This window comes from Bubalus kerabau, chromosome 10 (genome assembly GCF_029407905.1).
Source record: "Bubalus kerabau isolate K-KA32 ecotype Philippines breed swamp buffalo chromosome 10, PCC_UOA_SB_1v2, whole genome shotgun sequence".
NCBI lineage: Eukaryota > Metazoa > Chordata > Mammalia > Artiodactyla > Bovidae > Bubalus > Bubalus kerabau.
In genome coordinates this window covers 42274804-42298882 of record NC_073633.1, presented here as the reverse complement: position 1 = coordinate 42298882, position 24079 = coordinate 42274804, and the positions used below count along the sequence as shown (strand labels likewise).

Genomic DNA, 24079 nt, shown 5'->3' with positions numbered 1-24079 from the left:
TGCTTACTCAATGATTAAATACCAACTAAAAAGTCTTAGATTTGTGTATTTGTAATGATTCACAGAACCCATTCCTACAAATGCGCCTGTTGGAGACTGCTAGCCTCTCAAGTCTGATTTAGGACAGGTAGTGCTCTCATAGGACCAATAAGAAATCCTAGGTTCTAATCAACTATTTAATCTATTTGAGCCTTTGTTTTCTTATCTGTGAAATGGGGGGGTGGCATAAAAATAGTACCTACCCCATAAGAAACTTATGATGAAATAAGGTTACATTTATATAAAGACTTTAGTACATAACAAGTTCTCAAACATTAGGTGTTATTACTAAAATAATGAATGCCTTTTCCACTATTCCAAGCCCAAGTGTTTCAGACAAAACCCAGACAGAACGCATGGGTTAATACTCAGGGGAGATGGAGTTTATGGCTTGAATTTTGGATATCTGTCATTGAATAATGTGCCTTTTCTAGTTGTTTGCTTATTTTTTAGTTATTCTTAAGCCCATCTTTGAGAAGATGGTGCTTGGGGATGTTGAAGGACTTTTTAATGTTTTGAAGATGTTTTTGTTCCCCATGTCACAAATGACAATTTTTTCTATGAAGTCAAAGAGAAATTGTCAAACCTCAGCAATGGAAGAAGAAGGACACTGTCTACCTATATCTTTGCATGAAAGCTACTCCTTGACATAGGCTGAGCAGGGTGCCAGGAGCCAGTTGGACGAGGCTGAACCATGGCCCTCAGCAGACAGGGACAAAGTGATGTCAGGCCTCCTGCCTGTCTTCTGCACCACCCCTTCTGTCAGCTGCTTGGAATCCAAATGTCTGTCTTGTTTTTCGTTGATGACTTGGCTGCAGAGTCTTGGAGCAGTTACCGCTAGAGCTGGCAGCCCTCTTTGAGAACACAGGAAAAGGAGAGCGAGGTGGAACTGGGGACAGAACCCAGCCCAGCGCACAGGATGCCCATGCAGGGGGCTGCGGTAGAGTCTTTTCTGTAGTCTTCCTGTGGCCTCTTGTTCCTTTGAATTCTTGCTATGGCAGAAAACACCACAAAGCCCCTGAAACTTGTAGCTTGGGAATGCCTCTGAGGTGTCCAAAAAAAAAAGTGTCATAGTTTTCCAGCCTCGTGCATGTGGCTGGATGGGCAACCTGTTTCGGTGCATCACACCTCAGGGTCTGCTCAGATTTTTCCTTTCAAGGCTGCAGGGTTTGAACCTCATCTCATTCTCGCTTTGTTCATGTACTATAGTACTGTAGTATTAGCTACTGAAAAAGAGCCATGTGTAAGTGGACCTGTGCAGTTCAAACCATGATATTCAAGGGTTGACTGTACTTCATAAATGCTGGATGCTATTATCTGATTTTTTTTGCATTTATTCTAAATTTATGGGATGTATTTAAAGGATGTATCTATTCTGGTGCTCCACAAGTTCACGGAAATGTTGAAACTTTGAATGATGTTAAAAAAAAAATTGATCAATGAAGTATTTCAAGTACCGCCTGGTGAGAGTGCTAAATAATTTCAGTTTTGTTTACAAAGAAAACATGAGTCTAAAGGGTGACTTAATTTCTTATTCTTAGAAAAATGGCAGGATGGTGTTGGATGTTTGGTAGTTCCCTTCTTTCCCTCTATCCCGGGGGATAAAATCATAGGTTCTGGATCTCAATTTCATCTGTCAAGACATTTTAGAAATGAAATGATTTAGGACCAAGAGTGACTCATTGGAAAAGAGTCTGGTGCTGGGAGGGATTGAGGGCAGGAGGAGAAGGGGACGACAGAGGATGAGATGGCTGGATGGCATTACCGACTCAATGGACATGAGTTTGAGTAAACTCCAGGAGTTGGTGATGGACAGGGAGGCCTGGCATGCTGTGATTCATGGGGTCGCAAAGAGTCGGACACGACTGAGCGACTGAACTGAACTGAGACTGTGAGCTGTAGGAATGGGGAGCTGGAAAATGTTGTACAGGTTTCTGTCCTTAAGCCTCCTCCCAGGGTGAAGGGTCATCTCCCTGGCAGAGTAGGGACACAGCTCTGTCACCTCAAGCAGGGATTCTCTTCCACTGTCCCCACCCCTGGTCCCCATTCACCGTCCCTGCCAAGTGTTCTCTGAAGGTGTTGTGTTTCTATTTGTTGCTTGATAATGAGTAAAAAGTATTCCAAAACCTCCCTCCTTTATGTTCTCCTTGGTTGCAAAGGAAGGAGGGAGTGGTCCCCCCCACCCCCTCCACCCCCCGCCATTCCATATATGATAAACACACCTAAGTGTGTTCCTCCATCACAGAAAGGGAATCTTGGTGGGGAGGAAGGGAGGGGCTCTGTGTGGCTGCTGCTGAATGATGTGCCGGTGGGGGTGGCCAGGAACCATGCTGGGACACAACCATTTCCCACAGAAAGTGCACTTTCCCCATCACTCTACCTCTGGCTCCCTTGCCCCACCCCAGCCATGTCAGTCTAGCACAGGGATCCCCAGCCTCCAATATCTAATGCCTCATGATCTGAGGTGGAGCTAATGTACTAGTAATAGAAATAAAGTGTACAATAAATGTAATGCACTTGAATCATCCCGAAACCATCCCCCCTCCCCACCACCTTCCGTGGAAAAATTGTCTTCCACGAAATTGCTTCCTGGTGCCAAAAAGGTTGGAGACTGCTGCTGTATCACACCAATTTGTCTCCTCGGCCCCTGAACGAGACCCCTCAATGGCATCTGCCAGGGCCGCTGTATACTGGTTAAACTGGGCAACTGGTTATACTGGGCAACAGGACATAGAAGGGTAAAATCCAGCTTAGAGTTCTGCTCACCAAGCTGTGAGTTGTGGTGCAGGGCTGGGTTTGCCTAAAGGAAGGGGCATCTTTTTCCAGTTTGCACAGAGAGCTAGGGCTGGCCCTGGTAATACCTAATCCGAGCCCTCCTCTTATCAGCCTCTGGGTTGCTACTGCATTCTTTAGAGATTGTCTTCCATGGTTACCACCTCCAGGATCCCAAGGGAGCTGTAAAATGCTCAAGAGAGGATGTGGGGCCACATTGATTGCCAGGGACCAGGAAGGAGGTGGTTCCTTATTTCATTTGCCGCACTGGGTGCCCTCTGTGGGCAGGCATTTTTGCTGGGTGCTGGGAATGTATTAATGTTAATACATCTGGCCATAGACATGGGCCTGCCTTCAAGACCCACGAACAGAGAAGTGCAGCATCCATAGTGATGTCTGCAGGCACAGGGTGCCCAGGGCCCACAGAGCAGGTGACTCCAACATGCTTGAGGGACAGGGACACTTCCCTAAAGGAGGTGGACCTGAGCGGGGTCTTCCAGGATGCCTAGGAGCTGACTGGGTCCTCTTCTCTGGAGTAGTAGCTATTGTGCCAATGGAACCATGACCGGGAATGCTGTGCTGAGCTAAGGTCCACTTTGAGAAGCCCAGCAAGTCTGCAGCATGTCCACCTCTTCACTAGGCTCCTTACACTGGAGAGAAAGTAGGTCTGCAGATTTTAAACTTTGAAAATTCGTTATTTGCAAAAGAGTACAATGCCAATCATTCCCTTTTTCCTTGGGGGTTATATTCTGGGTTTTTTAATGATTATGTTCCAAGTTAGTGGCCCCAGCAAGCTTTTTACCCCTGCTTTGTGACACCATGCTAAGTTTGTCTTTTTTTTTTCTTCCCCCCTCTCAGATACTTACTGGAGCAAGACTTCCCAGGCATGAGGATCGGGCCAGAGCCCACCACCGACTCATTCATCGCTGTGATGTATGGGGAAACTGAGGGCAACACCCCAGGGAACGCTTTAGTCGTGGACCCCAAAAAGCCCTTTCGAAAGCTTGGTCGCTTTGGAAATGCTTTCCTCAATCGGTAAGGACCGTCAGACCGCCATCTTTAGACCGGTTGTTTAAAGCTGTTCTTTGAATCCTTGCCAATTATGTGTAAAAGTTCAAAACCAGAAAAACAGAGTATGTCTGTTCTGAAAAAAAGAAGTTATAAGAAAATACGCTTATCATATATAAATATTGGGGAGATTTTCTTAGGAAGTGATCATTTATACCTACTCTGGGTGGCTTCAGAGGGCAGAGCTAAGGCCCAGGATTGGACATTGCAGGGCCACACAGTATAAGGAACAAATTTCTAATCATCTGAACCTCACGGGAAAGGATCAGATTGCCTTGTGGGGTAGTGAGCTCCCCGTGCTGGCCACATTACATGGTGGCTGGATGGCTAACTCTCGGGCATTGTGTGCCAGGACCTCCTACACAGAGAACTAAGCCCAGAGGGCCACCAAAGTTCTCCCGACACCCAGATTTAATCTTGGTTATTCCAGGACCAGTCACCCCTCCTCGCTGGGTGTCCCTTTGGCTTCTCAGTCCCATGCTTTGAGCTGCATCCTCATTCATTAGAGCCAGGCAGGAGAAACAGGCAGGACAGTCAAACATTACATTTGTTGCGTGGTCGTCATTTCACAGAGGCGAGTTGTAGGATAGCTGGGGCTCTGTCTGGATTGCAGCAGTGTTGTATTTGTACTGCCTTTCTGCAGAGTTCTCAAGACACAGTGAGGTCCAGAACAGAGGACAAGCCCGCGGGTTCTCCTGGACACGGCTCTGTGCTTTCAGGCACCCCCTGCTCCTACCTCCCCCTCCTTCTTCCTTTTTGTCACTCCTAGCCTATTTTTTTTAAAAACCCCTTTCTCTTTCTTCTTTGAGTTCCCCTCACGCCCCCATTTCCCTCTTTTATGAGTCTACCACATGAGTCTCTTTAGTTGCAGGGAATGGGCTATGGGAGGTTCAGCACCAGGGAGTGGTCTTCCAAACGCCTTTAGGGAGACATGGAAGTAGAGATGACAGATGAAAGACTTGAAACTACACTTCTGCTTTTTAGATTAAAAAAAAAAAAAAAGGAACAAATCCTCCCAGCTGACAGCTGTTCTCCCAGAGGCTGAGAGTTGCACCTGATTGCACAACTCCAGGAGTGCCGTTCACAAGGACCATGGAATGAATGATGTGCCAGAGTGCTGTGCAGTGGCTCTGCCAAGAGTGGCCCGGGCAACCTCCACAGGTGCCCCCTGTGAAAAACTCAACTCTCTAGGGATTGGTACTCTCCCCTAAGAGCTAATTTATGCTCCCAGAGCAAATCAAAGAAGGCATCCAAGTGGCAGCAAGAGAGCTCAGCAGCAGGATTAAATAGAAATATACAGATGATGTAGATGGAGTCACAGAGAAATCCCGTCCTGCTGCTCACGGTGACTGACACCACTGTCCAGATGACTTTTTCCACCTTAAGAGTTTCTCCTCTAGAAGAAGCACGCTTCTCAACTCCAGAGCAACCTTGCTTGCACCACCATGTCTCCTTGTAGGACAAGTAGGGCTTGAGCCTTGGAGGGTGAACCCCAGGGGTCTCTCAGGACGAGTGGACCACAGCTGTGGGGGAGTGGGACAAGAAGCTCCCCCAGCAGGGCCTCCCAGGAGCCGTGGTCACAGGGCAGGCAACAGCCAGCTTTCCTGTCCCAGAACTGGCCCTAGAAGATTCCAGAGGCCCTGGCAAGGGCAGGGCACAGGATCCTTCTCCATGAAAGTCTACCTGGAGTCCCTTGGTTCCATTACTACTATCCTTAGTCTTACTCTCTTTTTGCCTGACAGAGGCTTAAGAAAGAAATAAGCTGCCACCTTTTCAAATTCCCATTTTATAAAGTCTATATATTGAAGGGAAAAACAAGGGAGAATGGCTGTTGGCTTTATTTTGGCAAATTATTTACTTCCCTAACATATTTATTTTTTCTCAAATCAGAAGCATACAACAGATGAGTATGGAAGAAAAGCTTTCAGGAAAGGTTCTAAATGGCAAGATTTTTTATCTCAGAATTTAAAACTTGCTGAAAATAATCCACCCATCAAGTGTTAGTTGAATTCAGAATACATAGAAAAGGAATAGCGGATAATTATATGGCATTTACTATCTATCTAAACTTCACTGGTGAATTAGCTCTAAATTCTCACAAAAAACCTGTGACATAGGTGCGACTGTTTTCCCCGATGTAAAGAGAAGGAATTGAGACATAGAGGCCCATTTAGCTTCCACCGAGCCACTCGACTGCTAAGTGGCAGTTCTGGGATGAAACTGAGGCCGTCTGGCCAAGGCCTGCTAGTGACCACTGTACTCAGCAGCCAAATGGGAGGACTTTGAGAATCACTGTCTTCTCTCCTCTATCTAACATTCAAGGCTACCCTTTATGTAACCTTCCAGCAATGATAAAGATTATAATAATTATGTCCCAAATTTGTTGTTGAGTCGCTAAGTTGTGTCTGACTCTTTGCAACCCCCTGGACTGCAGCACACCAGGCTTTCCTGTCCTTCACTGTCTCTCAGCTTGCTCAGACTCATGTGCATTGAGTCGGTCATACCATCCAACCATCTCATCCTGTGTTGCTCCCTTCTCCTCCTGCCTTCAATCTTTTCCAGCACCGGGGTCTTTTCCAGTCAGTTGGTTCTTTGCATCAGGTGGCCAAAGTATTGGAGCTTCAGCATCAGTCCTTCCAATGAATATTCAGGGACCTAAATCATTGATTAATAATTTCACATACACCTTCTTTTCATGGCTAATAAAACGGATGATACTAGGGCCATTTTACAGATGAGAAACTGAGAGTAAAGAAGTAAAATGACTTGCTCAAGAAAAGGCAGAGACAGGGCTAGAACTCAGGTTCCCTCTTCCCTTTTATCTACCACCCTGCACCTCACAAAACACCAGCAAAGAAGAGTTTCTGTCCTTCTAGCCACCTGGTGACCATGTATACATGAGGCTCACATGTCAGGGGTATGTGTGTATGCTCAGCCACTCAGTTGTGTCCAACTCTGAACTGTAACCCACCAGGCACTTCTGTCCATGGGATTGTCCCAGCAAGAATATTGGAGTGGATTGCCATTTCCTCCAGGGGGTCTTCCTGAACCAGGGATCAAACCCGAGTCTCCTGCATCTCTTGCATTGGCAGGCAGATTCTTTACCACTGAGTTACCTGAGAAACCTGTCATGGATGTACCACCTGGAAATTAATAGTGTATTTAAGAGTAAGTAGCCTGATTAAGTTGTATGTATACATGGCAATGCTGCTATTTCTCCCAGTACTGGCACAAAGAAGAGAGTCACTTAGTATGGTGTGTCATTTAGATTGTATACGTAATTATAGCATCCCTTTGGGAACAGCAGCAGGCTTAGCTCTAAAAGCAGGCAAACTTATTTTTACTTAGCATACTTTCTGGGAACTAGGTCAAAAACCAGACTTCACAGGAAATAGAATTGGTTGTCTGCTATGAAGAACTTTTACTCCCTACCTCATTGAGCAACCACTGATTCTTCCACCCCCACAGGATAGGTCTCATTATTCTGGCCCTCCCATTACAGGGCTTGGGCATCTGCCCCTGGGGCATCTTTAAAAGAGTTTGGTTCTTTGTAAGATGGTACCAGCCTGGAAGCAATAAGCAAACTAGTGGAGCTGATCCTCAATCTCTAATGCTGGTTTCTAGGAAAGTTTTCAGTGGACTCCTGAGAAATGAAGACAAATTCCCCCAAAGACAGCAAAGACAGTTTTGAATTATAGAAATTTCATACTTGAATGGATCCCCAGGTGGTGCAGTGGTAAAGAATCCACTTCCAATGCAGGAGACGCAAGAGTCAAGGGCTCTATCCCGGGGTCGGGAAGACCCCCTAGAAGGGGAGATGGCAGCCCACTCCAGTATTCTTGCCTGGAAAATCCCATGGACAGAGGACCCCAGTCCATGGGGTCGCCAAGAGTTGGACGCTGCTGAGCACAAGCACGCATACTTGAACGATAAAGAGAAGCTGCGTCTAGAACAGAGAGTTCTAAGATACCTTCATGAGACATTCTGAGACTTCACCATTCTGCTTTACTTTAGAAGAAAATTCCGCAGGCAAGCGTGTCTCAGACTTGCTCCAAGGGAGTGTGTTTCTTTAGGTTTCAGAGTCTGTTGTCGGGGTAGTTCCACATCACAGAGGAGAGGGACGCCCCAGCAGCACACAGGGCACGAGTCCTGGGAGACGCTGGCATGTTTTGGTTAGTTGAAGAAAGGGCAGGAGTTGGCGGGTTGGCCTCTGACCTTTCTTCCTACATTTGGATTAGTTATTTTATTTTCCCTCAATCTACTTTTCAAAAAATGGTGGTCTTTTTTTTTTTTTTTTTTAATCCAGATAGCTACAGGCATCATTTTCTGTTTAGGGGCTAGTGTAATTTTAAACTGTCACCTTCCACAGAAGAAGTTCTTGATCTCATTCACTTCTCCTGTTTCTCTTTCTAAAATAACTCATCACTGGCCCTAGGGATTGAAATTTTGAAACTTCCTTCTAAGTTGAGGGAATCTGAACAGTACTTCCAGGGCTCCTATTATTTTAGCCAGGCCTGATGGGGGTGACGGTGTGATCAAAACACAAAAAACAGCCACTGTCTTGAATTTGCAAAATGGATTAGCAATAATAGAACACATACGTGTACTTTTGTACTTATACTCTGTTTGTTACCTCTATGCTTGTGATTAAGTGAGACGTCATTAAATGGGCTTTTTAAAGACTATGACTATTGCACAGTCACTTAGTACTGCTAGGAATTTTTTTAAAAAGCTGACTTAATACAAGTAAACAGCATTGGTCCAGACACATGCTGACTCCACCAGATAATTTAGCTGCAGAGATTAAGGAAAATAGGCTCTTGCCAAGAATCACTCTTGATTCACTAGCAAAACTGTGTTGTGTTTTTTTAAGCTGAGAGAGTAACTGGTTTGGGGGGCAGGGTGGTTTTGTTTTGTTTTGGGTGGTGTGCTTTTCCCTAATAAACTCCCTGAAGCCCATCCTATTAGCCCTTATCCTCAGGATTTGCGATGGCTCCTGCGTCATTAAGCCATTGTTCTTTATCAGCAGCTGCCCACACAGCCCTGGTCCCGTCATCCCAGAAAATCAGTTTTTCCCCCTGTGGTGGTTGGGAGAGGGAGACTTGATTTAGAAAAGGCCACGGGGAGGTTGAGCTGCATGGGATTGCCAGTGTTCAGCCATCTTTCACTTGCAAAAGTGGTAATTCCGTAAGACTCAATCAAAGGGGTAACCACAGGCTTTTCACAGTCTGGTTCTGAAATTAAATTCCTCCTGGGCAGCGGAAATTTAGATCAGGCCTTTGTGGTAGGACCGTGTAATAATACTTTCTGCAGGTTAGTTGTCAAAGTCTTTTTGCACACTGGGTGCTGTTCACTGCGCCTCTTCAGGAAGTATTTCATCTCTCTGATTTTACTCTTATCAGTAAAGTGAGCCTGGGCAGGAACAGTGTCATACTCTCTTCCATGGTAAACTTAGGTGAACCTCAAGGACTGCCTGGGAGTCCTCAGGCCAATAGAGTTGCTCAGACCTGGCTGAGGTCACAGGGTGAGTGAGAAAGAAGAGGTTCAGAACCAGGTCTTCTGCCTCCCAGTCACTGCTCCACCCTCCACGAGTAAAGTGAGGGCAAGTCCCACAAAAGGGGCCTCTTTGGTGGAGTTCCAGGGCTGTGGCACATCACTTCTCTGTTCTAGGATGTTGCCCTCTGTGTGATACAAGATACACAGTGGTGACTCAAATGCATGAAATGGCAATAGCAGCCTAACTGCCACGTCTGCATCCTAGCTGTGTCAGCTACCAGCTATGTGACTTGGCAAGTTATGGCATGTGACCCTTCTGTGCCCCTGCTGGGGAGGAAAAAATTTTCCTCTACCCTTCTAGGTTCATCTAGCTGGTCTAAGAATTAAGTTGACTTAAGAAGGCAATGGCACCCCACTCCAGTATTCTTGCTTGGAAAATCCCATGGACAGAGGAGTCTGGTAGGCTGCAGTCCATGAGGTCGCTAAGAGTCGGGCACGACTGAGCGACTTCCCTTTCACTTTTCACTTTCGTGCATTGGAGAAGGAAATGGCAACCCACTCCAGTGTTTTTGCCTGGAGAATCCCAGGGACAGAGGAGCCTAGTGGGCTGCTGTCTATGGGGTCGCACAGAGTCAGACACGACTGAAACGACTTAGCAGCAGCAGCAGCAGCAAGACAGGTTAACAGGAGAAACTCAAACAAAACTTTAATTATGTACATACATGAGAGAGACCCAGGAAAACGGAGTAACTCCCCCAAATGGCTGAAGCCCTTCCCTTTCTAAATACCATCTCCAGTTAAAGACAGAGGAGGATGTTGGAGGCAGTGGTTGAGGGAAGAGGAAGGCAGTTGACATGGCACTGGAAAAGCACATGTTTGGTAAACAAATGTTTGCTGGCCTGTGCAGAGACAATGGGACACAGGGAGGAGTTTTAATAAATAAAACTGTGCAAGGTTCCTATCTCTTCACCTCATTGATACTATATTTATCTCTGGTGACAGCTCCCTTCCTGGAACAGATCCTCTGTCTGCTTTCCCTAGGCAGTCAGAAGGGAGGTCAAAGATGCTTCCTGAGTTTGGGGGGGCCTTAAAAATAATTAGTCCAAATTATTCTTCATGCCAGTGAGACACATTTTTGGGGTGGCCGCATTTGCCCCCTTTTACCCTAGTCTTGTCCTTTGTAAAATGGGGATGTACAGCCCCCCTGCTGAGGTTGTGGCCAGGATTGAGCGAGTTAATGTGAGTTCATAGAAAGTACCCAGGACAGTGCCTGGCACACAGTGAGTGGTCAGTGATGTTTGTGCCATTTGATGATTGCTGCAGCTACTGGGTATCGCTGCGCTGGAAATGGAATCGCTATTAAGCTACTGCCTGGCTCTTTTAAAATGTTGATCACTGGATTGGAATGTTAGTGTTTGGAGGCAACTTTTCAGAACCGGAATCCCCTTTCTGTGCTGTCTTACTGTGTGGCCAGACTCTTAGCCCCTGGCCTGAGACCTTAGAGCTGGGCCATTCCTTTACGCACCCCGTCTCTACTACCACTCAGCCTTCCTTGGTTGAAGGGATGACAGGGAATGGGGGTCCTGTGTAGGTTTGATCCCTTCCTTCTCTCCTTTTATCAGAAAATAAAATAGACCAGCCCTGGATGAGGGACATACTTCATCAAGCTTATGTGAGGCTCCTGGACTTAACTGGCACATGTCTGCATCTTTCACGTGAAATGTACAAGTCAAGACAAGTCCGGAAGAAGTAGGAAATCCATCCCGGAACAGCAAATCTGTGCTTGGAAACATTTCAGGAGACACATATCAGTGGGAAAGGCCTGACCCAAGGCTGACTGTGTTATACCCGATAAATAACCCACGTTTCACCTTCCTTTCAAGGAACATGAAAGGAAGACCAGATTGCTCTAGCAGCATTGCATTAGGGTTTTTTCTGATTATAGTATAACTATTTAAGAAAACATGAGTGTGGTTCTAACCCTTAGAGTGTGGGCCGTGCTCCCACATGAGGGTCTTGAAGGCTAATTTGTGCTCTGTGCTCCTTTGCCCACCTCCCCAAGCTGCCCCCCAGTGCATACTGGGCAGGGCTGTGCAAAGTTCAGCTTTGCACATTCAACCCTCGTCACCCTATTTGGGGTGCCCCTGGAGAGCGCCCTCCTCCTCCTCTTCCCCTCCCTCTTCTTTTCCACCCCCTTTCATCTGCAGTCACCATTCCTGGCCCTGGGCCTGCTTTCTTATACGTTGTGTGGTGATGTCACCACACCTGACTGTCTTGTTTTGTGGATCACACATTTTGGCTCTGCTGTTGCATCAGGAGGCATGGGAGCTGCTGAAGCTTTGTCTCTCTGCACTGCACAGAGGGAGTGGTGGTTTATAAATTTTGAATCCCTCTGTTAATTTCACACGAGAATCCAGGGCTTTTGTGTTTTGGAAAAATTGATATTTAGTGTGAATTTGTGGTCTGGGAAAAAGGTTAGCCTCTCACAGAAGTACTTTATGTGAAATAGTTTTACATATGTGCAGTGTTCGCAGCATCACCAGGTGTCTTGAACCATCTGATAAAAAGGATGGGACTATATGATAAGAGACCAGATTACCCACAGGAAATTCGGTCTACCATAGATACGCTCAGAATGTTTCTACCCGAGTTCTAGAGACACAAATATGGCATTCTTTTCTCTGTGAACTTACAGAGAAGTTAGTGGTCCCGGTGCACTTTACTCTCACAGATCTGTCTGGGTGTTGGACATTAGGGTTTATAAAAGTGGAGGGACAGGAGAAAATCAGAAATGAGGGGCTTCTCATAAATGAACTTGACCCCTTATTTTTTTAATGTTATGAAGTTTTTATTTTAGGGGTTGAGTTCAACTCAACTGACATCAGAAATATTAGGCTGCAGTCCTCAGCCAGCCACTCATTAGAGGCATGGCCTCGCATGTCATAACTGCACTGTGCTTCAACTTTTCCAGCTGTAAAATGATCATAGTCATCATTCTGACATCTTCCTGGGCTGACTTGAAAAAGTGGGAAAGAATGTCTGAGAAACTTGTCCTGAGCACCTTCAGCAAAAGTTAACTTGCTGGGTCAGTGATCCCATCTCATGCTCAGGGCTCCCGACCCTGAGCTGTGAGGGGGCTGTGCTGTCCACACTTGCACTGGGAAGGCTGGGCAGGCCTCCCTCTCGTGCATTCCCCGCATGTTTACATGCTGAGTAATCCCACCAGTTCCACTGAATGGAAGAATTGAGTTTTCCCCGAGGATTTTCGAGCCTTCTGCCTACACAGACACTGAAGTTAGCCATTTACAATACAGGAAAAGGAGAGACACTCCAGTTTCTGGCTTAAAACATACACAATTCCTAATAGAGATCCCCCTGGGTTTCCTGGGGTGGAAGTAACAGAGCATGTCCCTCTGGTGCTCTGAAGTTACACAGTGTCAAAGCTAAGAGCCTCTCCAGCCCCTGGCAAGTGTCTCCAGTTACACATGATGAAACTGAGGCCCAGTTCCCTGGGGAAGCCCTTGTCCAGGGTCCAGGCAGGTTATTGGCCTGAACCCAGGTCTGCTGACCCTCAGGCTGTGGTTTTCCTGCCACTTCACTCTGCTTCCAAGGCCAACACCAGGGCAGCTGACTTGGAAACATGGCAGAGGGATTGGGATGAGAAGGAAAAGGTGGTATCAGGGAGGTGATGGACAACGAAGACAACTTGGAGATGCCTGGCCAGGGCTCTGCTCACACCTGCCCTTTTGTCTACTCTTAGGACACCAAAGCACCTGGAGGATTTGGGGTATTGCCCATAGGAGCTTGCCACAGCCTGAGCCTGGAGCCATAGCATGGTCCCTGGGGCACCAGTGAAAACAGGCCCTAGTGTCTCTGCTGGCACACTGGGGACTGGGCACAGGCTGGACAGGGCTCAGGATACTCCAGCCCAGTGAGGCAGTGACCCTGAAGGAAGCATGGGATTCCCTGGGAGGAGAAGCCCAGGATGCTTGTCTGAAGTGCAATGTAGAGGAGAGACAGGTGGGGCTGAGGGACTTTGCCATCACACTGACTCCAAAGATGTCAGTAGCCAGGAGAGGCCAAGGAGCTATGAGATTAGAGCAATCTGCAACGAACAGGCTCTGATCCCAACTTTGATCCCTTTCTTCCAGATTTATGTGCTCCCAGCTGCCCAATGAGGTCCTGAAGAGCATCAGCATAATCGACAGCCCCGGCATCCTGTCTGGAGAGAAACAGCGCATCAGCCGAGGTCAGTGCCTTCCCCACCCATCTAAGTCCCCCCACCCCCAGGGCTGGCTGAGTCTCTCTGTGATGTCAGCAGAAGGTTTTTGCCCCTGTTTAATTCCTTTAAATATTGTCATCTACCGTTAGTACCTGCCTCACATAAATCTTCAGACTTTAAGAGGGGGCCTATCACTTGCTGACCACTCACTTGGACACATGACAAGAAATAAAGGTGGCCAACCAGTCACCACAAGAGAGAGAGCCCTCCCTGCTGCTCTTCTTCCCCAGAATACTGGCACATATTCTACCCCAGTTGCCTCTGCAGCAGCCTTCCATTGAATGAGGTTTTATTGGTATTAGTATATATTTGGTGCCAGATGCTGTAATGCACACTGGGGATGTGGAAAAAACAGATACAGTTTCTGGCCTGGAGGATCTTGTCTTCTAATGAGGAAGATGGATATTATTTATTTTATCACAGAAATGAATAGAAAACAAGAGTTGGGATAATCATTCTATGATGGGAACTGTCTATTAGGGTGTAAGGGGGATATCTGGCCTTGGGTTGTTGGGAAAGACTCTCCAGGGAAGGTGACATTGGAGCTGGAACCCAGAGGATGAATTGGAATTACCTAAGGGAAGCTCTGGGCTTCCCAGGTGGTGCTAGTGGTAAACCTGCCTGCCAGTGCAGGAGACATAAGAGACATGGGTTTGATCTGTGGGTTGGAAAGATCCCCTGGAGGAGGGCATGGCAACCTATCCCAGTATTCCTGCCTGGAGAATCCTATGGACAGAGGAGCCTGGTGGACTCCAGTCCATAGGGTCACACAGAGTCAGACACAACTAAAGTGATTTGGCGTGTACATGGATGGGAAAGGAGAGACGATGACGTGTTCAAAGGAAATCTGTGAAAGACAGAAAACGCTTGTAAAGAACAGTGACATCTGAGCTTCTTCAACCTTCACAATGCAAGGCTAAGGCAATACTGTTTCCAGACCCATGCACTGTGGTTCAACCAATGGGCCTGTAGTTTCCCCTACCCTCATGGTGAAGGAGCTATCGGGAGCAGATAAGAAGACCATTTGCCTACAGAAAGGAAATTCCTGACAGGGAGGGCCCTAGAAGAGACTCCTGTGGTCCCAGAGGCAGATCCAGTTCCCCTTGTCCTGGCCTCTGAAACTAAAGGCAGTTCCTGGAGGCTTTGCTAGGAGGGAGAAGCTGGAGTGGATTAGTTCCTGCTGTCACTCCTCACTGGTAACTCTTCACACCCCCTTGAACAGGACTCACAGGATTATGGCCAGACAGTGCACTCCCCCAGCATTCCTGGAGCAGAAGTACAGTACACCAGCCCTGGGACACACCCAGGAGCCAGAAAGCAAGGGTCCTGTGACAGGGGTCAAGAAAGAGCTGCCCATGTCTGTCAGCCCTTCCTTCTCATGGCATTTGAGAAATGCTGATTTTGCAGTCTCTGCCTTGCTGTGCCTTCATCCACGTGTTCAGGGACTTGGTGGGCCATTAGGCTTCTCCAAGGCCTCCAAGAACATTGCACTTACAGAAAAGGCCACAAATAACCATTGTTAATGGTTTTCTCCAGCTCCTTGCAGACTTTTTTCTATGCATGTACAAACATACTGTTTTAACAGAAATGTGATTACCATGCACATTTCCTACAGCTTGACTTTAAAAAATATATATATTTATTTATTTGCCTGCATCATATCTTATTTGCATCATGTGGGACTTTTCATTGCAGGGTGAGGGCTCTCTAGTTGGCACGTGGGCTTCTCTCTAGTTGTAGTGCATAGGCTCCTCAGCATGTGGGCTCTGGGGCTCGGGCTTAGTTGCCCCACAGCCTGTGGGATCTTAGTTTCCCTGCCAGGGATCAAACCTACGTCCCTGCATTGGAAAGTGGATTCTTAACCACTGGACCACCAGGGACATCCCATACATCTTGATTTTTGGTTGTTGGTCCTAAATTTTAGGACCTCTGGATTTTAGCTTCAGCCTTATCCATTCCTTGTTACTGGTAGGCCTCTGACCAATGTTAATCGTCTATATTCTTCAGGGTTTCTCCCTGGCTTAGTGATTCTAAGTGTCTTTCAACCTGTAGCTCCTTCAGAAAAGTTAGCATGTGATACACTCAGGATGCCTTGAAGACAGTTCTTTTCAGCACTTGATAATAACTGATAATAACTGACTCATATCCTAGTCTGACTTACTGTGACAAGTCCTTACTCACATCCTATGCCCAGAAATAGCACATATGGTTCCAGCCAGTCGGCCAGTTCCTGCCACCCTGACAAGCAGCAGCTGGTACCATACCGTGCTGTGGCATCATTGCTGGTTGGGGTCACTTAGTTGACAGTTTCAACATATTAATCCCAAAGAATGTGTGCTGTTTTAAAGCTGCTTCAGCTTTAACTATTGCAAATAGTGCTGCATTCTCGCACATATTCCTATCTGCTGCTGTCCCTCCAGCTTGTAAATCATAGCCCCACCTTTGCCAGTCCTTGATGTCAACATTGGATGAGCCTCAGAGACAAGCTGTGACCCCGCAGAACTTTTGAAACATCCACCATTGACCTTACTAGTGGGGCTTTGCCTCCGTGACGGATGTTTCATCTATGAAAGAGAAAGGGGTGGCTGTCGCGCCTCCTCCCTGTCCCTTGGTGTGGTTGATGGATTAACCTTTGGCAGGCAGAGTCTCATCAAGCAGGTCCCTCTTACACATGTATATCCTCAAAGGGTATATTCCTAATAGCAGTATGAGAACAGCCACCAGAGGTTGAACCCTTGCTGTGTGTCTGCACGGTGTTCTTCACTGAGGATTTGCTAAGCTAAACCTGCATGTAGTCATGCACAGACAGGAGCCCAGCCCTAACCAGGGAACCACTCACCCTCACTTCTCTGAGGATGCCGAGCCTAACAGAGTTTGTAAGAATTCCTTCCCCAGTGGTTGGGCAGGTGGGCGACCAGGCTTGACAGCTGGGGAGTGGACAAAGCAAAATCTATTAAGGCACCACTTTTGGAGAACAGGCTGGGGGTATGCATGCTTCAAGCAGTGGCTGCAGGCTGACACTGCTGTGTGGATCCTATCCACCCTCTAGCCTGCAGGCTGTGCAGCCCCAGATGGGCACATGCTGGGCAGACCATGCAGCTGCAGGAGGTGATAAGCATGGGGTGACTGCAGAGCACCCCCAGGAAGACCTACCGACTGCATCACACTCAGAATTCTCCCATTTTCATGGAATGAGGCAGATGGTGGGTGGGGCAGCGGAAGATAGTGTTGCTTTGCTGGAGGTCAAACAGGGAAGGAGTGACCTAAGCTGGGGAGCTGACTTCATCATCATTGGTGGCCCTCAGGCGCCCCCAGGGTATTGCCCAGGTACCCAGAGTTCTGGGAATCAGGTGGCCCAGTGGGAGTATATCTCCAGGAAGGAGTCCTGAACCTGGGGTTTAGTCATGTGCCTCCCCTCCCCTGTGGCTCCCTTCTTCCTTGTTCATTCTTCTCTCTCGTGCCATCATAAGCCTGCGTCCTTTCTACTCTGCCGAGTAGAGAGGGCAAGTGTGATTACCAGGAGGACATGGCATTTCATGGTCATTGCTCTTCTCTTGGCCAAAGTCAGAGGTGACCAGAAAAACAGTTGACATTGCTACATGATGATTCATATTTTGGGGTGTTTGGTTTGAGGCAAAACTTGGCAAACCCACTCTTATGCTAAAAGTGATCTTTACGAATTGGAATGTGTCCTAGCACAGCATTCTCATCAACAGAATATTAACATGGACCCTAGAAGTCAGGTCCTGCTCTATGACCCAGAGTAAAACAAGAATGCAAGATCTGCATTGGTGGAAATAAATATCTAGATCTCTGCCTTGGTAGTTCTATAAATAAAACCCACTAGAGTAATAGGTTTTGGAGCAATTTTTAGCATACTACTTACGATTGTGATGTTTCTCAGCTTAATTATAGTTAACAGAAAATCTTCAGGAAAAAAAGGGGTGAACTTAGATACTAACCTGTAGCTTTCTTGGCTGACATAGATAATTCTTATCAAGCAGGAATTAAAACACTCTGCAATCAATGTGATACAGTATATTAACAAATTGAAAGATAAAAACCATATGATCATCTCAATAGATGCAGAAAAAGCCTTTGACAAAATTCAGCACTCATTTATGATTAAAACTCTTCCAAAAATTGGCATAGAAGGAACCTACCCCAACATAGTAAAGGCCATATATGATAAGCCTACAGCAAACAATATTGTCAATGGTGAAGAACTGAAAGCATTCCCTCTAAGATCAGGAACAAGACAAGGGTGTCCACTTTCAGCACTATTATTCAACATAGTTCTGGAAGTCCTGCTGCTGCTGCTGCTAAGTCGCTTCAGTCATGTCCGATTCTGTGCAACCCCATAGACGGCAGCCCACCAGGCTCCCCTGACCCTGGGATTCTCCAGGCAAGAACATTGGAGTGGGTTGCCATTTCCTTCTCCAATGCATAAAAGTGAAAAGTGAAAGTGAAGTCCTAGCTACAGCAATCAGAGAAGAAAAAGAAAAGGAATCTAGATCGGAAAAGAAGTAAAGCTCTCACTGCAGATGACATGATACTATACATAGAAAACCCTAAAGATAGTATCAGAAAAGTACTAATCAGTGAATTTAGCAAAGTTGCAGGATACAAAATCAATACACAGAAATCACTTGCATTTCTATATACTAACAACGAAAAATTAGAAAGAGAAATTAAGGAATCAATCCCATTCACCATTGCAACAAAAAGAATTAAATATCTAGGAATAAACTTACCTAAGTAGACAAAAGAACTGTACACAGAAAATTATAAGACACTAATGGAAGAAATCAAAGATAACATAAGCAGATGGCGAGATATTCCATGTTCCTGGGTAGGAAGAATCAATATTGTGAAAATGACTGTACTACCAAATGCAATCTACAGATTCAGTGTGATCCCTATCAAATTACCAACAGCATTTTTCACAAAACTAGAAAAAAAAAATTCACAATTCATATGGAAACACAAAAGACCCCAAATAGCCAAAGCAGTCTTGAGAAAGAAGAATGGAGATGGAGGAATCAACCTTCTGACTTCAGATTATACTACAAAGCTACAGTCATCAAGACAGGATGGTACTGGCACAAAAACAGAAATATAGACCAATGGAACAAGATAGAAAGCCCAGAAATGAACCCATGCACCTATGGGTACCTTATTTTTGACAAAGGAGGCAAGAATGTACAATGGGGCAAAGACAGCCTCTTCAATAAATGGTGCTGGGAAAGCTGGACAGCACCATAGACAGTACTATCTGTGTCGTGCCAAACCTAAACATCTGCTACTGCTAAGTCACTACAGTCGTGTCCCACTCTGTGTGACCCCATAGACGGCAGCCCACCAGGCTCCCCCGTCCCTGGGATTCTCCAGGCAAGAACACTGGAGTGGGGTGCCATTTCCTTCTCCAATGCATGGAAGTGAAAAGTGAAAGTGAAGTTGCTCAGTTGTGTCCGTCTTAGCGACCCCATGGACTGCAGCTTACCAGGCTCCTCCATCCATGGGGTTTTCCAGGCAAGAGTACTGGAGTGGGGTGCCATTGCCTTCTCCGAACCTAAACATCATCTAGGATTTATTTTGGACCCGGCATGAACACATGTAAAAGAATGAAATTAGAACACTTCCTAACACCATACACAGAGATAAACTCAAAATGGATTAAAGACCTAAATGTAAGACCAGAAACTATAAAATTCTTAGAGAAAAACATAGGCAGAACACTTGATGACATAAGTCAAAGCAAGAGCCTCTATGACCCACCTCCTAGAGTAATGGAAATAAAAACAAAAGTAAACAAGTGAGACCTGATTAAACTCAAAAGCTTTTGCACAGCAAAGGAAACCATAAGAAAGGTGAAATGACAACTCTCAGAATGGGAGAAAATAATAGCAAATGAAACAACTGACAAAGGATTAATTTCCAAAATATACAAGCAGCTCATACAACTCAATACCAGAAAAACAATCCAATCAAAAAGTGGGGAAAAGACCTAAACAGACATTTCTCCAAAGAAGACATACAGATGGCTAATAAACACATAAAAAGATGCTCAACATCACTCATTATTAGAGAAATGCAAATCAAAACTACAATGAGATATCACCTCACACTGGTCAGAATGGCCATCATCAAAAAGTCTACAAACAATAAATGCTGGAGAGGGTGTGGAGAAAAGGGAATGTTCTTGCACTCTTGGTGAGAATGTAAATTGATACAACCACGGTTGACGGTATGGAGATTCCTTAAAAAACTAGGAATTAAACCGCCATATGACCCAGCAATCCCCCTCCTAGGTATATACCCTGAGGAAAGCAAAACTGAAAAAGACACATGAATCCCATTGTTCATTCAGCACTATTTACAATAGCTAGAACATGGAAGCAACCTAGATGTCCATCAACAGATGAATGGATAAAGAAATTGTGGTACATATACACAATGGACTATTACTCAGCCATAAAAAGGAATGCATTTGAGTCAGTTCTAATGAGGAGGATGAACCTAGAACCTATTATACAGAGTGAAGTGAGTCAGAAAGAGAAAGATAAATATCGTATTCTAATCCATATATGTGGAATCTAGAAAAATGGTACTGAAGAATTTATTTACAGGGCAGCAATGGAGAAACAGACATAGAGAATAGACTTATGGACATGCGGAGAGGGGAGGAGAGGGTGAGATGCATGGAAAGAGTAACATAGAAACTTACATTACCACATGTAAAATAGATAGCCAACGGGAATTTGCCATATGGCTCAGGAAACTGAAACAGGGACTCTGTATCTAGAGGAGTGGGATGGGGGAGGGAGATGGGAGGGAGGTTCAAAAGGGAGGGGATATATGTATACCTATGGCTGATTCATGTTGAGGTTTGACAGAAAATAAAATTCTGTAAAGCAATTATCCTTCAATAAAAAAATAAATTAAAAAATATTCTGATGTGCATCTAATAATAATTTTATTCTACTGAAGTAAAAGCTACCTAAAATTTCTACACTTTTTCTAAAATTCTTAAGATTTTTTTAAGTTCTTTTCTTGAAGCGGGTGGGTGAAATCTGACCAGGTTCACTCCTGAGAATATCCATTGCCCTGAAGATGGCACCCAGATTTTTGATTCTATGTGAAGAGAAAAGAGCATTTATTCACATATCCTTATTTTCATTCCCAATCTCTTGCTATTCCAGCTCCTGAACTGTTTGCTTCCTAAAGTACTGTCTGTGTCGTGCCAAACCTAAACATCATCTAGGATTTATTTTGGACCCGGCATGATCACAAGTGTGTTCCCAGCTGCATGGTACAGACCTCTGGGTTCTGTCTCTAATCATGATGTCCCTATCTGATGAGGAGAAGACTGGGAAAATTCTAAAGTGGCAGCTGGTATGCTTGTTCATCTATTTACACCTAAGTATTTGGAAGGTGCTATGTCAGCAGTGAGTAATTGTGGTTTCTGAGAGTGTGAGGTTTCGTATAGCCTTCAACAGACTTTGACTTTGATAACAAAAATTGTACAATTTTCCCTTTTAAAAAATGTAAATAACTCTAGAAGAAGAAAGAAAAAAAACTCTTGATCTGAATTTTCCAGCAGAAAACAGATCTACCAGCAGGTCGGACCTAGGACGTAGAACCAGTGGCTTGTCAAATGAAAGTCTGAGGGCCTCTTCTTCTAATGTTTAATCCCTTCTCTCTACAAGCCTTTCTCTTTATAAATCAGTGTATAGAACTGAGAAGACAGTGAAAATTAGAAGGGCAGAAAATGTCCTGCTAGTAAAAGCAATCAACAATGATGATGCATGAAACAGAAGAGATCTAACCACGCTTCAAATAACATAATAGGAAACAACATTAGCTTCACAATCGTTGATTAATGTCTTAATATTTACATATAGACATCCTTATGTCTTCCTGATTTTGGCAGTATAGTAAGGAAAGCCTTCAAGAATTAAAAAAGGGCCTCTGAATACTAACGGGTACACGTGAGCAGGCTGCCAACACGGCAGAGGTACCCAAACGTAATAGCACAAAAGAATCGACAGAATGTGAAGCAGGGCGTGGAAATCCAACTGGTAATTATTAAAGGTGCTGAAAACATAGTGATGATGAAAACAAAATGTGATCAGGGAAGTCCAAACACACCTACTTGACACATTTTTTGAACTTGAAAGACAAAAGACCAGATTCTGAAGGCTGCCCAAGACAGGGGAGAGAACATTTGGAGATGTCCAGAGCTACGAGACCTGGAGCGAGATGTTCTCCAGGTCTGACCAAGCAAAGGTCCTTCTAAGAAGCACCTGGAGAGCTGAAAGCTGGAGGCTGGAGAGGCCAATGGCTCCCAGGGTGGGACAGAGGCAGCAGGTGCAGCCTGTCCTTCAAGTAGACCACACAACCCGAGGCCGAACTTCATGGAGAGTTTCTGAGGGGGCCTGCCAATGCCTGCCAAATACCCCCTAGGAGAAGTTCAGGCCTTGCTTGTATAATGTTATAAATAACAGTAGAGATAATAATTAAATAAAGGGGGAGGCAACAGAGTACCCTTCTCCTTCGTTCTGTTCACCACACAATACAGACACAGCTCAGGACTGTCCCAGCATCTCAGACGTGGTCACCTGAGCTCACTGGACATGTAACCATCATTATAGGTGCAGCTTGTGTCCCCACCTTCCCATCCTGTAGTTCTTACAGGATTTTTTTTTTAACCCTGGTTTTGTTGAGATAGAATTGGCATATGTCATTATATAAGCTTGAAGAGTACCGCATAATGATTTGACTTACATATATCATGAAATGGTTACCACAATAGATTTATTGAGCATGCATCATCTTATATAGATACATTAAAGAAATAGAAAATTTTTTTCCTTGTGATAACTATTTCATTTATAGCATATAGCAAAGTTAATTATCTCTACTGTGTTGTACATTAATCCCTTCCTAGTAGTTATTTATCTTATACTTGGAAGTTTTTCCAGTAGTCATGTATTTGGACTGGAATACATCTGGAAGTTTTTCCAGATGTGAGAATTGGACTGTAAAGAAAGCTAAGTGCAGAAGAATTGATGCTTTTGAACTGTGGTGTTGGAGAAGACTCTTGAGAGTCCCTTGGACAGCAAGGAGATCCAACCAGTGAATCCTAAAGGAAATCAGTCCTGAATATTCATTGGAAGGACTGATGCTGAAGCTGAAACTCCTTTGGCCACCTGATGCGAAGAACGGACTCACTTGAAAAGACCCTGACATTGGGAAAGATTGAAGGTGGGAGGAGAAGCGGATGACAGAGGATGAAATGGTTGGATGGCATCACCAACTCAATGGACATGAGTTTGAGTAGACTCCAGGAGTTGGTGATGGACAGGGAGGCCTGGCGTGCTGGAGTCCATGGGGTTGCAAAGAATCAGACATGACTGAGCGACTGAACTGACTGGAAGTTTTTACCTTTTGACTGCCTTTATCTAATTCCCTCTCCTCCCACCCTGGTATAGGGTTTCTTAATTTTTTTGTTGTGTTTCTAAGGTTTTGGCTTTATGACTATTCAAACTCTATTAGCTCCTCTCCCTGTTCCCTGGGCTCCTCCCAGCTTTAGGGCATCTGCAGGCTTCATCAGCATGCCCTTATACCTTCACCCTTGGATGCAGAAGTTGAGTGGTTAGGACTCAAGGTGGAGCCTTGAGGTACTCCAAACAGAGACCACCCTCTACACTGACAGTGTCTCATTAATGAACAAGTTCAGTCAAGATGCAATGAGCTCCTCTGTGCCTGGTACTGAGCTGGGAGCTGGGAGCATAAAGAAGAACAAGGTACCAGGTACCAGCCCTGGCCTGGAGTTGCTTCAGCCTCGTGTGGTCATCCAGCCGGTCACTGATGTTCCTGAATTGTTCTAAAAGAAAGGTGTCACCTACATAGACAGTTATTATTCGTTCAACAAACTACTGGCAAACAAAAACCCTACCGAAGATGGTCATGGTCACTGCTCTTATGGAATTTACATTCTGATGGGAGAGTAAGACAAGAAGAACAGGTAAACAAAGTCATTATAAATAGTGGTGAGTGCCCGGAAGGAAACAGATAAGGTATTGAGCTCAGTGGGATGCGATGAGGTGGGAGGGCTACAGTCTCAGAAGGTTGGGAGGCCCAATGGCTGAAAGTTCAGCAGGTGCCAGCCTTGCACAGTGGGGCAGGTCAAGGTTTTGCAGGTTTTGGCTGACCATGTTGTCCATTCAGATATTTTCTACCTGTTGTATAAAGGAGATATAAAACAGGAAAAAACTAGACTTTCAAGCATCAGATATTCAAACATGTATTTCAATTCCTGCATATTCATGTTTTTTCCTGAAGTTTTGTTTATAACCTACATTACTCAGTCTGTAAACCCAGAATCAAATTGCTTTCCTAGGTCCACTCAAGGGATTG

General features: G+C 45.3%; 1 protein-coding gene across 2 annotated transcripts in view; it reads left to right on the top strand.

Annotated features, from left to right (window-relative positions):
- The window catches only part of EHD4 (EH domain containing 4), an 85536-nt gene that overhangs the window by 19651 nt on the left and 41806 nt on the right, over positions 1-24079 (top strand). For both annotated transcript variants that reach the window (XM_055537469.1, XM_055537470.1), the window contains exons 2-3: positions 3670-3846; positions 13527-13624. In XM_055537469.1, the coding sequence (XP_055393444.1) occupies positions 3670-3846; positions 13527-13624 (275 nt within the window). The remainder of the gene's footprint in view (positions 1-3669; positions 3847-13526; positions 13625-24079) is intronic.